Source organism: Salmo trutta, chromosome 12 (assembly GCF_901001165.1).
Source record: "Salmo trutta chromosome 12, fSalTru1.1, whole genome shotgun sequence".
NCBI classification, from domain to species: Eukaryota; Metazoa; Chordata; class Actinopteri; order Salmoniformes; family Salmonidae; genus Salmo; species Salmo trutta.
The window spans coordinates 14,148,273-14,164,980 of record NC_042968.1 but is presented as its reverse complement, the minus strand read 5'-3'; the positions used below and the strand labels follow the sequence as shown (position 1 = coordinate 14,164,980).

Sequence of the window (16,708 nt, the reverse complement as noted above, 5' to 3'; positions counted from 1 at the left end):
AGTGTTGGAGACTTTAGAGTGTTTTCTATCAAAATCTACCAATTATATGCATATCTTAGCTTCTGGGCCTGAGTAGCAGGCAGTTTAATTTGGGCACGCTTTTCATCCAAAATTCCGAATGCTGCCCCCTACCCTAGTGAAGTTAAAGTAATGATGGACTGTCGTTTCTCTTTGCTTATTTAAGCTTGTCTTGCCATAATATGGACTTGGTCTTTTACCAAATAGGGCTGTCTTCTGTATACATCCCCTACCTTGTCGCAACACTACTGAATGGCTCAAACAAATTAAGAAAGAAAGAAATTCTACAAATTAACATTTAAGAAGGCACACCTGTTAATTGTAATGCATTCCAGGTGACTACATCATGAAGCTGGTTGCCAAGAGTGTGCAAAGCTGTCATCAAGGCAAAGGGTGGCTATGCCAGGTCGCAATTGTAAATGAGAACTTGTTCTCAACTTGCCTACCTGGTTAAATAAAGGTGAAATAAATAAATAAAAATTTGAAGAATCTCAAATATAAAATATATTTTGATTTGTTTAACACTTTTTTGGTTACTACATGATTCCATATGTGTTATTTCATAGTTTTGATGTCTTCACTATTATTCTACAATGTAGAAAATAGTAAAAATAAAGAAAAACCCTTGAATGAGTAGGTGTTCTAAAACTTTTGTCCGTTATTGTATTTTCTTTGTGTCTTTAAACATTTTTGTAGCCCTTTTTCTCCTCAATTTCATGGTACCCAATTGGTAGTTAAAGTCCTTTCGCATCGCTGCAACTCCCGTCCGTACGGGAGAGGCAAAGGTCGAGAGCTGTGCATCCTCTGAAACACAACCCAGTCAAGCCGCACTGCTTCTTGACACAACGCCGGCTTAACCCGGAAGCCAGCCACACCAATGTGTCGGAGGAAACACTGTACACCTGACAACCTTGGCAGCGTGCATTGTGCCTGGCCCGCCACAGGAGTCGCTAGTGCACGATGGGACAGACCAAACCCTCCTCTAACCCGGACAACGCTGGGCCAATGGCCGGCTGCGACAGAGCCTGGACTCGAACCAGGTTCACTAGTATCACAGCTAGCACAGAATCTTATGGAGCAGATAGATACCATGTTTGAGACTCTTCCCTCTGGTTGGTTGGTTAGTTGGTTAGTTGGTTAGTTGGTTGGTTGGTGGGTTTTTGTATTGCATCTGTTCATGACCCTCATGATAATCAATGTCAGACATGTACTTAGAGTACAGTACAAACACAAATACACTCTTACACATCAAGGTTAGGAGCAGTGGACAGACAGGATGCCAGGCCCAGTGTATTTACGAGGGGAAGCACAGTGGAATTAGTTATATGCGCAACAGGACGTGACTACCCAGGCCAAGGGATAACCAGGGTGACAATGTGGCAACAGATGCCACCTGTTGGTGGCACATTAATGTGACGTGACAGATGAGATGCTGGGTATATTTGTGAAGCTATAAGTTATAAAACCCTATCACAGTTGTTAGCCCACCCAGGCCCGGTGTTGTGTTATCCCCCTGCGGCTGGGGTGCTGAGCAGGGAGGGATTTGAACGATACTGTGACCTCAGTATCATGTGACTAATGTCCCAGTTACATCTGGCCCTCTGACACACTCCTGTCAGTGATGCAAATACATTTACCACATCCTTCACAGTGCCAGAGGGAAATGACTGCTATGAGTGCTGCAGCACCCTTCGGGCGTGCTCTTAGCAGTTTGTGGAATGAACTATGAATGCACGTTGGTACAGTGTGCCAACCTAACACCTGTGATTGACAGGTGGTTTCCTCCACACCCCATCAGATCTTGGTCCCTCCTGATAACCTGGGGTTAGAGTGACAGGATGGCCACTCTGTTGTGCTCAGGGCTGTGTCGTCTCGTTTGTGTACTCATCCTCTCAGTGGGAACATTCTCCGTCATGGTAGCAGCCACCGGGCCGGGCCAAGATGCCTCCGGCCCGCTACTGAGAAAAGTGACAAGCACTGCCAAAAAGAAGAAAAGACAGACAGTACCATGAGTCACCATGGTAACAACACAGAACCTGGTAAACAGTCTCACTGGTTAGTTTTATAAGACTTCTCATGACTTCACCTGATTTCTACAGAATCGTCACAAAGGTCACGTCATCGTTGTGCTTTTGAGTGGTTTGCTTGGCAGGTCTCTACATAAAACGATATGTTGTAAAATTGAAAACACTTTTATTGAGTATTGCACCATAAAAGCATAACATTGTTATGCCTGGACAGGCGTATTACGTTTGTAACTGAGCTCTAAGTTGAGAGCATGTTTTATCGCAGATCCAGCGCTCCTTATGTTATCATTTCTGTAATTCGTGTTTATTGTCTTATCCGTGGTGCCAGTTTCTGTGCAAGACTTTTTCCCTAAGCTGGAACAGACACTGTATGCTTTCCCTGGCCACTCTGAGACCCTAGTGTGTACAGGATTGTAATGAACATAGTGCCCCAGTCAGAAAGTGATCTCTATGAGTATGTAATGTGCCATGTCAGTTTTACCTTTTACAATGTTGACCTACTGTATGTACGTAACTGGAGATGACAAGAATAGTATTGCATATCCATGTCTGGTGGTTATGCTTTGTGCCAGGTTCTTGTCATGGAAGTTAAGTGCTCTTGATAACGGGATACAGATAGCATTGGATCTGAGATTTACCGCACTGTTGACATTACACTTTATTGAAGTATTTGTTCTCTTACGTTTTATTGTTCAATTGCTGCTGGCCTTGTGCTATAGGGCTCCCTTGTAAAAGAGACCATGGTCTCAATGGGACTCTCTGCCTAAATAAAGGTTAAATTAAAATAATTATGAATATCTGTTTACTTTTGGCTCATGCTTTGGTTCTTTCCAGACCGAGGATGAGTCAGAGACAAAGGAGGGGGAAGAGGAGGAAGAGGAGGGAGATGAGGAAGGCATGTCGTCTCCCAGTGACCCCGTGGTTTCTGCAGCAACTCGTGCCAAGCAGCTGGCGGCCCGGCTCCGAGCCACAGCCCAGAAGGTCCTGAGGGACCTGGGCCGGGTCCTGGCCATCACCCTGCTGGCCCTGGCTGGTGAGAACTGGAGGGAGGAGAGGGTAGAGTGGAGTCAAGGCAATAACCCCTGTATTACTGCTTAATTATAAAAGGAAATTAATATACTGGTAATAGATTTATATGTGAAATAAATGTTTAATAATTGTTCTTTAAACAAATCACTATTTTGTTCTATAAAATGGAGGCATTAAAGCAGGGATGGGCAACTTTGATGGAAGTGGGGGCCACAAAAAATCTGAACTCCTCATGACGGTCCGCAGTTGTAGAGAGAATATTTTTTTTGTTTGAGAGCTAATTTCATGCAATTCTACCCATTTTGCCATGGTGCGGAAAAGAAAATGAGCTGTTTTCAGCTAGTTTCCTGCAATTCTACACATTTTCACATAGGGTGGAGAGAAATGTTTGCAGTTTTTAATATGATATCTGAGTGAGACTGACTAACAAAATCTATTTTTATTTTGGTGGGAAATTTATCCGAGGGCTTTCAAAAGGGGGGCAGCCCAGTGGCCGGCAGTTACCTATCCCTGCATTAAAGTATGGGGAACTGCTTTAAGATATCCATGTATGGTTTGTTGTATATGAGAGACGACGTGCAGTATTGTTATATTGTGTTGATAAAGTCTCTCACCTGTATCTATGTTCCCCAGGCATCACGTTGCCCTCGGCCTTCTCTGCAATCTACTTCCTGCTTTTCATCGGCGTGTGCACGTGGTGGGCCTGCCACTTTCCCATCAGCCACCTAGGCTTCAACGTGCTGTGTGTGATGGTGGGCTTTTTCACGGCGGGCCACCTGGTGTGTCTCTACCTGTACCAGTGCCCCATTGTCCAGGGCATCTTCCCCCCTGCCAGCCTGTGGGCCAGGTCAGTGCCCCACCTCTACCCAAATAAGTCATTCTATTCCGTTTTAGTCATTGTATTTCATGTCTCTAGTACCTACACAGCTTTACTTCTCACAGGGACTGGCAGCAGCCATAGCGATGCTCCTGGTTGGCACTCAAGCTCAAGATTGTGATTCAAACATATTGATTCAGAAGTTCTTTGTACACAATGACTCCTTGGCTCACAAGGTTCTGATAACCTTAAACATATCATATTTTTGGGGTTGTGATCTTGTTGTGTGATCTTGTTGAGACAGTTGCAGACTGCACTCTTACCTAACAGCAGATGAATGGAAATGAGACAGTTCTCAGTTTTGTGTGATAGTTCTAAGTATCAATGGAGGGAAGGAGGGGGAAGAAGAGGAATGGAGTGAAATGAGAGGGGAGGAGTGGAGGAACAGTGTGAAAGCTATGTGAGGAAATACTGGCAAGTTGTTTTTGGAATATTACCAAATGGGGTGGGTGTGATGAAGCCGTCCTGTAGCATTCTATCTCGGTGCCTCGGGATTTTGGCATAGGATGCTTAAGAGAGATAAAGGGGGAGAGATATGTACTGCTGTTATCAAGGCCTCCCAGGTGGAAACACCTGTGATCTTTCTTTCTATCTCCTCTATCTTCACCGCTCTACCTCTGTCTCTCAGCCACGCTCAGCCATCAACATTAGAAGTCAGTTCCAGCCCACAAATCTACCCTGACATTTCCCCTGCCTTGAAACTATAATCAATGGGTGTCACGGCAGGGTGAACCCAGGGTGTTAAAGTTTGATGACGTTTCACAGAGAACCATGTTTCCTCAACTCAACTCCATATACAGGCTTCTGTTACATTCCTTCTCCCTTCTTCTCAACCCCCAGACTGTTTGGTCTCAAGGATATCATCAAACCTGGCAACTGCTCCGCCTCCTATGACCTCATCCTTAACACGGAGCATGATTGGCCGGTGTATGTCAACCCTGGGATCCTGCTTCTCCTGTACATCACCGTGGCGACGGTCCTGAAGATCAGCAGCCACCATGGATCGGCTGACAAGGTACCGACATCAGCACTCCGAGGCATGAAACATACCTGTCTGTCTTGATTGACATGTGCTGCTTACTGAATCAGTACTTGCTTATATGACAGGGTGAGGAGGGGGCCCAGCTAGTCAAAGGAACAGAGGCTGGAGGAGGAGAGGTGGAACTGAAGCCCTGGTCCGCTCAGAGACGACCCAGCCAGGGGGACACTGAGGTGGGCATGAGATACCTGATAGCACCCCTGCCCTGCTCCATGCAGTCCAATGTACTACTGTCCACCATTCTCTGACTGTACGTTGGTGTTGCTGTTTATAAGGTGTGTTGTGTATGTGTTCCAGAACACTCTTCAGTCTATAGAGAGTACAGTAGACGGCGTCACCAATGGCTCCAGTCATCAGGGCTTGGGCCCAGGGCTCAGCAGCGCCCCTTATGGACAGCACGGGGACCACCCTCTGCACCTGCTGGGTAGAGTGGTCATGCAGCAGAGCTACGTGTGTGCTCTCATCGCCATGATGGTAACACTGGAATCTTATTCACATTCTAAATGTATCCTCTCTGTGAGCCCTATGGGTATATTAGGCTATGTTCCAATATCCACACTAGAATACCACTAGGAATGCATGGGATATTGGAACCAAGCCTTAGTTCTGTGACCGCAGTTCTCAGTGAGCGTATGTCATGTCTTACCTGAACTCCATCTCCCATGATGCCCCTTTGCAGGTGTGGAGCATCACCTACCACAGCTGGCTGACGTTCGTGCTGCTGCTGTGGGCGTGTCTGATCTGGATGCTGCGTGCGAGGCGCCACTTCGCCATGCTGTGCTCTCCCTTCATCCTGCTCTACGTCCTGGCCCTCTGCTTCCTGCAGTACGTCTGGGCCATGGACCTGCAGCCGGAGCTGCCCCGCACCGTGGGCACCATGAGCCTCAGGCAGCTGGGTCTGGACCGAGCCCAGTACCCCTGCCTCCGCCTGGGGGCCATGGTGAGGAGAGAGGGGGTAGGGTCGGAGGGGCGGAGGCTCTGGGAAATGTCAATGAATGCAGCCTGTTAAGTGCCTACAGGAAATTGATAGTGCAGTAGTCTGTATTCTGAAGACTCAAGTGCTGTAGTAAACATGTCCACAAGGTATCATTTAGTGCGTACCTGAAAAGTTCAACCACTCAAGAAATGTTTTATGTGTAAAACATGCCTGTCACATATGTTGAATAGGCTATTGAACAGTATATGCTCCTGCACTTTCTTAAAGGTGTAGAACCACTTAAAAGTGCGGTCCTGCAGTCAATCTCCCAAACAGTGTCAAGACTGTACTCCAATGGTGGCTCATTTCACATCTCTCTTCTCCGCTCCTCTCTCCCTCTGTCTGTTTTGTTGATCCTGTCAGCTGCTGTACACGCTGACGTTCTGGCTGCTCCTGCGCCAGTCAGTGAAGGACAACTTCAGCAGGAAGAAGGGCAGGTCTGCCCCTCTACAGGAGGTCACCACTGGAGGTGAGAGGGTACACTTCCGATTCACACTCTCTCTAAAAAATGAAGTACTTCAGGAAAGTTGTGAAGTTCCCAGGTGTGTGCTTTAGTATGGTCTGGCCCAGTAACATTCTCTCCCACTATCTACATTTTACATGTTAGTCATTTAGCAGACGCTCTCATCCAGAGCCACCTTACAGTAGTGAGCGCATCAATTTTGGTACTGACTGCGAATCATGTGCACCGTGCAGTATGGCAGTGTCTTCAGTTTGGTTAGTAACAAGGTGCTCCTTCTCCCTTTGGGTCCACAGAGGGGAGCGGGCAGAACGAGTCGGTTCTGAAGGTTGTGGGCAGACTGGTGATGAGCTGCTATGCCAAGTACTGGATCTACGTGTGTGGAGGCATGTTCATCATGGTCAGCTTCGCGGGCAAGCTGGTGGGCTACAAGATCATCTACATGCTGCTCTTCCTGCTTTGCCTCTGTCTCTACCAGGTATGTAGGCGCCATCAGTCCAGGGGGTCACACTCTGAAGTCCTTTTAAACTATGGCCCCCATCATCAACTCCTTGTGATTTCCATATTACAATACTACTTTATTGGTCCGACTGCTACTTTGTACATGTGTTTCCTGCTTCTGCTCTCAACCCTCCACACACAAACAAACACAGGGTCAGCTTCAGTGCAGCACACAACAAAGGAATGTTGTTGTTGTCCACCCCCACCGTGACTGTAACTGTTACCTATATCGTCAGGTGTACTACTCTCTGTGGAGGAGGCTGCTCAAGGTTTTCTGGTGGCTGGTGGTGGCCTACACCATGCTGGTCCTTATCACCATCTATACCTTCCAGTTTGAGGACTTCCCTGGCTACTGGAAGAACTTCACCGGCTTCACTGAAGAGCAGTACGTTTCCCCCACCTCACTGTGTGGTCAAGACTAATACACACTTTCTTATTAGGGTTGTCATTATGTTTGATGATGAAGTGGCCTATATTAACATCAATCTGGGTTCATGGATGTGGTTTTTCCTGATTAATCAGGAATTCCTAATTATCATCAATTTCCGCACCAATATCCAGTTTTTCCCGATGTTCTATGTTGTCCTGATCACTCCCATCTGGGTTTGAGGTGTACAATGAGTATAGTAGAAACCTCTGGAAATTGAAGCGAGTCCTGCTCCTCCGTCTCCCTGCAGGCTGGCTGACATCGGCCTGGAGACCTTTAAGCTGACCGAGTTGTTCACCAGCATCCTGATCCCAGGCTTCTTCCTGCTGGCCTGCATCCTGCAGCTGCACTACTTCCACAAACCCTTCATGAGGATCACAGACCTGGACCACGTCACGCCCATACACAGGTACGCTCCTCTCAGGCTCCTCCCACAGTATGACTCACTGCCAGACAGAGGATGATAGAGAATATGCTCCTCGACTGCCCACGTAATAGAGTCCATAGTAAATGAGAGTTCAGTCGTGTGCTGTCCATCTCATTTAACATCACTGCCAGACAGAGCCGTTGTCCACCTCTGCAGAAACGATATCCTATATGATGACATTATTTTGATCCCACAGGAAGAGGAACAGGCACAGACCAGAGGTCCGCCGCTGTGATGATGGGGCTGTGTTTGAGGAGGATGACCTGGTGACGGATCTGAGGGATGACGAATCAGAGGATGATGGTGAGCACAGATGTTGTTAAGCTTCGTGCAGTCTCCGGCAACCCTTTATACATTGGATTTGTCTAGTGCTTTTCTAGGACCCAAAGACCACTTACAATTGTACAAACAAAAACAGTATAAGGCAAGTGTTTGTTTATAGGTGGCATGTCTATAATGTTGTCTCGGTCTCTTTCTTTCTCTCTGCTGTACAGAGATGATGCCCAGTAAGTGGGGTTTGGTGGTGAACAGGCTGATAGTTCTGCTCAGGAAGTTATCTGACACGCTGACCCAGATCCAAGTGTTAATCTGGAGGGTCCTGGAGCTGCACATCCTCAAGATGGTGGCCTTTTTCGTGGTCTGGGTGGCTCTGGGAGAGGTCAGTAGTCCACAGCCGTCATCTGTTAAAGTCTATTATGCACCGTGTGAATTTGAAAGCAAGCCCTTATCCCCCCCTCTTTTTCTAAACGGCCTCTCTCTTTGTCTGTCTCTCGCGCACTCTATCTATTTCTTTCTGTCTTATTCTCGCTCTCTCGTTCTTTGTCCCTTTCTTTCTCCTTTCTCTCTCTCTCTCTCTCTCTCTCTGTCTGTCTGTCTGTCTGTCTGTCTGTCTGTCTGTCTGTCTGTCTGTCTGTCTGTCTGTCTGTCTGTCTGTCTCAGCCGTCTGTGATGAACCTGGTTCTGGTGGTTCTCTGGGCGTTTGCCATGCCCTACTCCCGCTTCCGTCACATGGCTTGCGGTCTGTCCACCGTCTGGGTCTGCATCATCATCGTCTGCAAGATGCTGTACCAGCTCAGCATCGTCGACCCTGTCGAATACTCCAACAACTGCACTGTGGTGAGACACCAGTCTGGAAAGACACACAGACAGTGGAGTACAGATGAAAGTGTACAGAGCTACAGTGAGGGAAAAAAGTATTTGATCCGTTGCTGATTGTGTACGTTTGCCCACTGACAAAGAAATTATCAGTCTATAATTTTAATGGTAGGTTTATTTGAACAGTGAGAGACAGAAAAACAACAAAAACATCCAGAAAAACGCATGTTATAAATTAATTTGCATTTTAATGAGGGAAATAAGTATTTGACCCCCTATCAATCAGAAAGATTTCTGACTCCCTGGTGTCTTTTATACAGGTAACGAGCTGAGATTAGGAGCACACTCTTAAAGGGAGTGCTCCTAATCTCAGCTTGTTACCTGTATAAAAGACACCTGTCCACAGAAGCAATCAATCAATCAGATTCCAAACTCTCCACCATGGCCAAGACCAAAGAGCTCTCCAAGGATGTCAGGAACAAGATTGTAGACCTACACAAGGCTGGAATGGGCTACAAGACCATCACCAAGCAGCTTGGTGAGAAGGTGACAACAGTTGGTGCGATTATTCGCAAATGGAAGAAACACAAAAGAACTGTCAATCTCCCTTGGCTTGGGGCTCCATGCAAGATCTCACCTCGTGGAGTTGCAATGATCATGAGAACGGTGAGGAATCAGCCCAGAACTACACGGGAGGATCTTGTCAATGATCTCAAGGCAGCTGGGACCATAGTCACCAAGAAAACAATTGGTAACACACTACACCGTGAAGGACTGAAATCCTGCAGCGCCCGCAAGTTCCCCCTGCTCAAGAAAGCACATATACATGCCCGTCTGAAGTTTGCCAATGAACATCTGAATGATTCAGAGGACAACTGGGTGAAAGTGTTGTGGTCAGATGAGACCAAAATGGAGCTCTTTTGCATCAACTCAACTCGCTGTGTTTGGATGAGGAGGAATGCTGCCTATGACCTCAAGAACACCATCCCCACAGTCAAACATGGAGGTGGAAACATTATGCTTTGGGGGTGTTTTTCTGCTAAGGGGACAGAACAACTTCACCGCATCAAAGGGACGATGGACGGGGCTATGTACGTCAAATCTTGGGTGAGAACCTCCTTCCCTCAGCCAGGGCATTGAAAATGGGTCGTGGATGGGTATTCCAGCATGACAATGACCCAAAACACACGGCCAAGGCAACAAAGGAGTGGTTCAAGAAGAAGCACATTAAGGTCCTGGAGTGGCCTAGCCAGTCTCCAGACCTTAATCCCATAGAAAATCTGTGGAGGGAGCTGAAGGTTCGAGTTGCTAAATGTCAGCCTCGAAACCTTAATGACTTGGAGAAGGTCTGCAAAGAGGAGTGGGACAAAATCCCTCCTGAGATGTGTGCAAACCTGGTGGCCAACTACAAGAAACGTCTGACCTCTGTGATTGCCAACAAGGGTTTTGCCACCAAGTACTAAGTCATGTTTTGCAGAGGGGTCAAATACGTATTTCCCTCATTAAAAAGCAAATCATTTTATAACATTTTTGACATGCGTTTTTCTGAATTTTTTTGTTGTTATTCTGTCTCTCACTGTTCAAATAAACCTACCATTAAAATTATAGACTGATAATTTCTTTCAGTGGGCAAACGTACAAAATCAGCAGGGGATCAAATACTTTTTCCCCTCACTGTATGCTCTCTGTTTATATTGATAGCATTCTCACTCTCCTGCTGCCAGCGTTCTGCTGAGTGCACGCTATGCTAGTGTTTACCCCTGGTGGGATGCTAATACCTTGGTGCTAATTACAGGCAGTTTCATGTGTGAATTCTGTTGACGTGTTTAGTCTACCTGCTTTACGGCCGTTTAGAGGAGAACAGCCTTTAGTTTATTTTTCTGTGATTTGCAGAGAGACGTTCTGGCTGCAGTTCCTCAGTCTCATATATACTCTCTCTCTCTCTCAATCTCTCTCTCTCTCGCTCCCTTTCCATTTCTCTTTCTTTCCGTCATAGCCCTTAGCCAATGAAACCAATCTGAAAGATGCTGAGGTCCTGAACTCCACTCTGTACAGAGAGCCTGTAGACCCAGCCAACTGGTTTGGCTTCAGGAAGGATGCCACCGTGCTGGGCTATAGCAAGGTGAGATCAATGCTCTTCGGGACTGTTTTTTGACTGTGATTATAAGGTAATGTCATTGAGCTATGTTCGTCGTCATGATTCATTTTGTATATGTGTACTAGGCAGGGTTGGGGTCAATTTCAATTCCAGTCAATTCAGAAAGAACACGGAAATTCCAATTCTTCAATGCTTTTCGATGAGGAACATTTTTTTATTAGAATTTTGTTTACCTTCTAAATAGACTGGAATTGAAATGGAATTGACCCCAACTTTGGTACTAGGTCAAATAACAAGTGTACTGGACCTAGCTCATGCTGTTGTGTTTGTGTCCTTCTAGAACCACCTGCTGGTGCTGATGCTACTGGTGTTTGAGGCCACAGTGAACCGTCACCAGGCACACCACTACAGGCAGCAGCAGAGGTCCCCTCCCCTCATCCCAGCCATCTTCCCCCAGGCCAACAGAGACACCCTGGACCAGGGCCTGCTGGCCTGCATCAAGTACCTACTCAACTACAGCTTCTACAAGTTTGGCCTGGAGGTAGGCCTCTTGCTGCTGTTTGGAGTTACTATTCAAAAGCATGTTGGTGTATTTCTCTATGCTTTTGGATTCCTCTCATATCTTTCATGTCTTTTTCTGTCCATGTATCATTCCAAGATCTGCTTCCTGATGACGGTGAATGTGATTGGCCAGCGGATGAACTTCCTAGTCATAATCCATAGCTGTTGGTTGGTGGCCATCATGGTACGGCGTCGCCGGGCGGCCATCGCTCAGATCTGGCCCAAGTATTGCCTGTTCCTCAGCATCTTCATGATCTACCAGTACATACTGTGTGTGGGCATTCCCCCTGCACTCTGTATAGGTGAGTGGGGTTCATTCATCTCCACGTATCACCATTGTTGCCAACTGGGATAGTAGCTATACAAGAACATCACCTTCTTTACCTACAGTACCTGACAGTGTATGTCCCTCCCTCTATAGACTACCCCTGGTACCTACAGTACCTGACAGTGTATGCCCCTCCCTCTATAGACTACCCCTGGTACCTACAGTACCTGACAGTGTATGTCCCTCCCTCTATAGACTACCCCTGGCGATGGAACACCCCCGTCATAATCAACTCAGCACTCATCAAATGGATCTACCTCCCAGACTTCTACACCATCCCCAACTCCAAGAACCTCATTGGTGAGTCTCCTGTCTCATCTGACCCCTGACCTCAGTGATATTGTGGCCTACTAATGCCACGACCTGTGTTTGTTTGACCTCAAAATATCCTGGTCATAGATGCATAATCTAAAAAATGGTTAATTAGCAATTTGCTGATGTTCTACTGTTGCGCCCCTCCTGTTTGATGCTGATGGTTGTGTCTGTATCTGGTCCCTCCAGCGGACTTTGTCCTCCTGATGTGTGCCTCCCAGCAGTGGAAGGTGTTTGAGGATGAGAAGAGGGAGGAGTGGATGGTTCTGGCTGGGGAGAACACAGACGACCCCAACCCCATGGACGAGCGACCTTTCAACCCTGCCCCCAACTTCATCAACTGCAGGTACTGTATGACTAGACACCGAGAACAACTGACCTAACAGCAGCTATAACCACACTCCTCCTCTTCATACCCTTCAGGCATTATTATGAGGGGCGGGAGTTTTTCCTGACCATGCGACCTGACCAGGAAAAACTCTGGGCACTAATTATTATACATCCTCAACTACACCAATCAGTATACAGTACAAACATTAACTCTCATCTCTCTCTCCCCCTCTCCTCCAGGTGTTACCTGGACATGGCCAAGGTGCTGGTGTTCCGTCACATGTTCTGGTTTGTCTTGTCGGTGGTGTTTGTGACGGGGGCCACCAGGATCAGTGTGTTTGGCCTGGGCTACCTGCTGGCCTGCTTCTTCTTCCTGCTCTTCGGCACCAAGCTGCTCAGGAAGCCCTCCGGCACGCGCCTGGTCATGTGGGACTGCCTCATCATCTACAACGTGGCCGTAATCATCTCCAAGAACATGCTGTCTGTGAGTGGCTATGCACCTCGCTGTGGACAACCACATACTGTAACCATACGCCTATACAGGGTGGAAATAAACCTTGTTAGGTGAACTGTTATGCTTGCGTACCTTTAAGCGAGTGTGTGTTGTGTCCCCAGATCTTGGCCTGTGTGTTTGTGGTGGAGATGCAGAAAGGTTTCTGCTGGGTGATCCAACTCTTCAGTCTGGTCTGCACAGTCAAGGGCTACTATGACCGTGAGTACTCAACACAAACAGATGGATACAGTTCTTTTATCTCTATGAGTGACCACACATGTCACCCTCCAAATTGGCAGGAAAACAATGATATTATATAATAAACAAAGCGGACTTTGTATGCTTGTGTGTGTCTCCTACAGCTAAGAGTGTGAGCGATAAGGCGTGTACTCTGCCTGTAGAGGAGGCAGGCATCATCTGGGACAGTATCTGCTTCTTCTTCCTCCTGCTACAGAGGAGAGTGTTCCTCAGCTGCTACTTCCTGCACGTGACAGCCGACCTGCAGGCCTCTGCCCGCCAAGCCTCCCGGTGAGCACTGGTCTCCACAGCACCCCCTAGAGGGCACCCTAAGAGCCACGACAGTCCCCTGCAACTGCCACAGTGTTTTGATGGACTCGCGCTGATACTGTTTTACTGTGTGTTCAGTCTGTCTGTACTGTATGGAAACATGTTATGTTGACCTGATGTTTAATTGTGACAGGGGCTTTGAGCTGTTCAGGGCCAGCATTGTGAAGAACATGCGCTTCCACCAGGAAGTAGAGAAGAAGTCCCTCTCGCAGCTCAAGAGATCGTGAGTAGCCATAGAAACGGCCGCTTTCCATGTTCAACACATTGAGCCATTCCTCATGTATCACGCTAAAACGGGCTAATGAGAGAGACAGCTCTCATAACTAGCCCATAGCCAAGAATGGCCACTAGCAAGGCCATTGATCTCCCTCTGCATATGTCTGATGAATGTGACAGCAGATGGACGATCTCTGGAAAACACATGTCCAAAACCAAGATTGTAGTGTGGTCAAGTGCCATATATGACTGCTTAATTATAAACCACTAATGTAGAAAAACTGAGAGAGGAATGAGAGAGAGAGAGTAAACTAGTCAGTGCTCGTCATGATGACATCAGAATATGTCTGCCCTTCCCCTCAGGATGGAACGGATCCGCTCCAAACAGGAGAAGTGTAAAGAAGGCCATCGGAAGTTGGACACCAAGGCGGATCCGGCATCAGGTACTCAACTTCATTACTCTGTACTAATCCAGCACGCATGAAATGAGCTTTGGTTTGGACTTGTGCTCTCGCTGTCATGAATCATCCTATTAACCGTTAATCAATTTCTTCGAAGTAATTCAACAACCCACCGCTACAGATTATGGTTTGAGGGTGGTTGTGTTGTGTGTTTGCTGTTTGCTGTTTGCTGTTTGGTAAAGCCTGAGGCACTTCATCTCACCCCACAGAGCCACAGAGGGAAAAGAGAAGCCACAAGCGTGGCAAGAAGTGGCAAGAGCCCTGGCTGGACCATGCTAAAGGTTTGCTCCATAGCCCACCACTATATAGACCTCTGTCAGTGTATATGTCAGTGCTAGACTGACTCTCTCCACATCCCTCCATCTCCACAGTATCTGACCCCGCATTTATCTCACACCAAGTTCTTAAGTGGATGTGTTTGTGGATGTGTTTGTGCATGCAGCTGCTTGTCGTGTGCCTGTATGTGCATGTTCCGGGTGTGTCTATGAGCATCCATGTATATAATATTGTTTATGTGACTGTGCACTCTCTATCCCCTGTAATGCAACTGTGTCTGAGAGACTTCTTCTGGAAGGTCATCCAGCCAGTTAGAACCACGTCATTACCCGAGGCTGGGCTGTGTCCCAAGATGCCCTTAGCTTAAATAAAATACCTTCCATCTGTCTGCCTCAGGAGGTCCGGAAATTAGATTTGTCTGGGCTCTTTGATATTAAAATAGGAGTATATTTCTCCTGCGGTGAGCGGCATCTGCATCTGATGTCTTCTGTCAGTGATGGGGAAATGGTTGGCTGAGCCGGCCTGCACTGTTTACATGCTCTGTCAGAAATCCGGAAGAGTTTGCCTTAGGACAGAACCAATCAGTTTGTCACAGTTCTTTAGCAGACCTGTAGTGTTTTCATAATGGAATAGATCTTACACATGGGTGTAGTACGCATATTTCTCTATACTCTTTGAATTGCAGCTGCAGACCAGTAGAGGATTGTAATCTCCCGGTCAATTTGGCCTGTCTTTCCCCACATCTGTTTTCATTATTTCCTTCCTCAGACAGAACGGCATTGTCCAATGCTGCTAGTCAGTTTCCTTAGTTTCAGTTTTGTTAGAAAATCAGGCACTGAACACTCCTGGGTTTGAAGTGGTCTCAGTGTATATGAGTTATGACTAGGTGTACTACCGGAAAATGCATTTACTACCCATGGTCTGTCCTGTTCCCATGTATTGATATCATCTGTAAGGTTTCTGTTTACCTCTGCAGTGTTGCATTCTGGGGATTACTACCTGTTTGAGTCGGACAGTGAGGAGGAAGAAGAACTATTTTCAGAAGAAAAAAAGCCTCAGAAACAGACTGCCTTTCAGGTGAGTTCACCTTACAGACATTAAACACAGCCTCTGCCACCGCAGCATTGTCACAGTGTTAAATTGCACTGAAATGTGCAAAAACAACAATATTACTCAAGATACTCCAAAGCTTGCTTTTCACAATGCAGTATTGTGCCCTCACAGCTGGCGTACCGGGCGTGGGTGACCAGCGCCAAGGCAACGCTGAGAGAACGTCAGGAGAGACAGAAAGAACAGAGGAGGCTGGAAAGAGAGGAGAGACGGCAGAGGGAACAGGACAGCTCTCCAGCATCAGGTCAGAGATCACACACACACACACACACACACACACACACACACACACACACACAGTGTTTAACTTGTTGTTTTTTCTGTTACAGGTCATGAAGGCAGTCTTGAATTTGAAGAAAGTATCTCACACGAAGAGATAGACGACAATGACGAACTTGAAGGAGAGGGCTCAGGTATTTTGGGGGTTTATTTCATATTTTGGCCACTATATTCCCAGTGTTTTATATAGTGCCATTTACTCATTAAGTTTCACACATTTTATTGTCTGTATGACCTAGTGCAATGTAATCTCATGCTGTGCTCCAGGGAAGGCAGACATCGTGCAGAGGATCCTGGACATCCTCATGTTGCTGTGGATCGTGTTCCTGGCCATGGTGGACGGCCTAACAGAGTGGCTCAACCTCATCACCAAGCAGTACGTGGACACCTCCACCGTGCTGTGCAACGAACGCTACCACCTGATACACAACGTCAGCCAGGTCAGTTATAAGGTACCTCCCACAACCAGAAGTCATCTACTTCTAGTGAGACACTGTCCCAGTATGACCAGTGATGGACCCTAACCCTGTAGTGTTTTATAGGGGCCTCTGAGGGAGCCAATGGAGGATCAGCTTTCCCAGGGCAGCGAGAGCCCCACTATGGAGACCTGTCTGGGAGACATGGAGGGAGACACGGACCATGGGAATAGAACCAGTACCACCAGGTTGGTGAAGGTGATGGCCCATTTAACCTATTGGGCACATTAATATTGAATATCTCTTTTGAGGGAGAAACAGAATAGAATTTAACAGAATGTATATGTCCTTTTCTTACTAGTTTGTAATCACCTACACCAGTAGT

At 47.0% G+C, this 16,708-nt stretch overlaps 1 protein-coding gene across 2 annotated transcripts in view; it reads left to right on the top strand.

Annotated features, from left to right (window-relative positions):
• Positions 1 to 16,708, top strand: part of LOC115202970 (piezo-type mechanosensitive ion channel component 1) — a 75,272-nt gene that overhangs the window by 48,017 nt on the left and 10,547 nt on the right. For both annotated transcript variants that reach the window (XM_029767179.1, XM_029767178.1), the window contains exons 6-34: positions 2,880 to 3,078; positions 3,708 to 3,921; positions 4,792 to 4,966; positions 5,059 to 5,163; positions 5,288 to 5,464; positions 5,670 to 5,930; positions 6,330 to 6,435; positions 6,723 to 6,904; positions 7,164 to 7,312; positions 7,605 to 7,763; positions 7,978 to 8,084; positions 8,276 to 8,439; positions 8,721 to 8,897; positions 10,873 to 10,998; positions 11,315 to 11,515; positions 11,633 to 11,837; positions 12,059 to 12,163; positions 12,365 to 12,521; positions 12,746 to 12,989; positions 13,121 to 13,217; positions 13,361 to 13,526; positions 13,699 to 13,788; positions 14,145 to 14,224; positions 14,452 to 14,523; positions 15,495 to 15,595; positions 15,743 to 15,872; positions 15,958 to 16,041; positions 16,175 to 16,347; positions 16,450 to 16,571. In XM_029767179.1, coding sequence (XP_029623039.1) covers positions 2,880 to 3,078; positions 3,708 to 3,921; positions 4,792 to 4,966; positions 5,059 to 5,163; positions 5,288 to 5,464; positions 5,670 to 5,930; positions 6,330 to 6,435; positions 6,723 to 6,904; positions 7,164 to 7,312; positions 7,605 to 7,763; positions 7,978 to 8,084; positions 8,276 to 8,439; positions 8,721 to 8,897; positions 10,873 to 10,998; positions 11,315 to 11,515; positions 11,633 to 11,837; positions 12,059 to 12,163; positions 12,365 to 12,521; positions 12,746 to 12,989; positions 13,121 to 13,217; positions 13,361 to 13,526; positions 13,699 to 13,788; positions 14,145 to 14,224; positions 14,452 to 14,523; positions 15,495 to 15,595; positions 15,743 to 15,872; positions 15,958 to 16,041; positions 16,175 to 16,347; positions 16,450 to 16,571 — 4,328 coding nt within the window. The remainder of the gene's footprint in view (positions 1 to 2,879; positions 3,079 to 3,707; positions 3,922 to 4,791; positions 4,967 to 5,058; positions 5,164 to 5,287; positions 5,465 to 5,669; positions 5,931 to 6,329; positions 6,436 to 6,722; positions 6,905 to 7,163; positions 7,313 to 7,604; positions 7,764 to 7,977; positions 8,085 to 8,275; positions 8,440 to 8,720; positions 8,898 to 10,872; positions 10,999 to 11,314; positions 11,516 to 11,632; positions 11,838 to 12,058; positions 12,164 to 12,364; positions 12,522 to 12,745; positions 12,990 to 13,120; positions 13,218 to 13,360; positions 13,527 to 13,698; positions 13,789 to 14,144; positions 14,225 to 14,451; positions 14,524 to 15,494; positions 15,596 to 15,742; positions 15,873 to 15,957; positions 16,042 to 16,174; positions 16,348 to 16,449; positions 16,572 to 16,708) is intronic.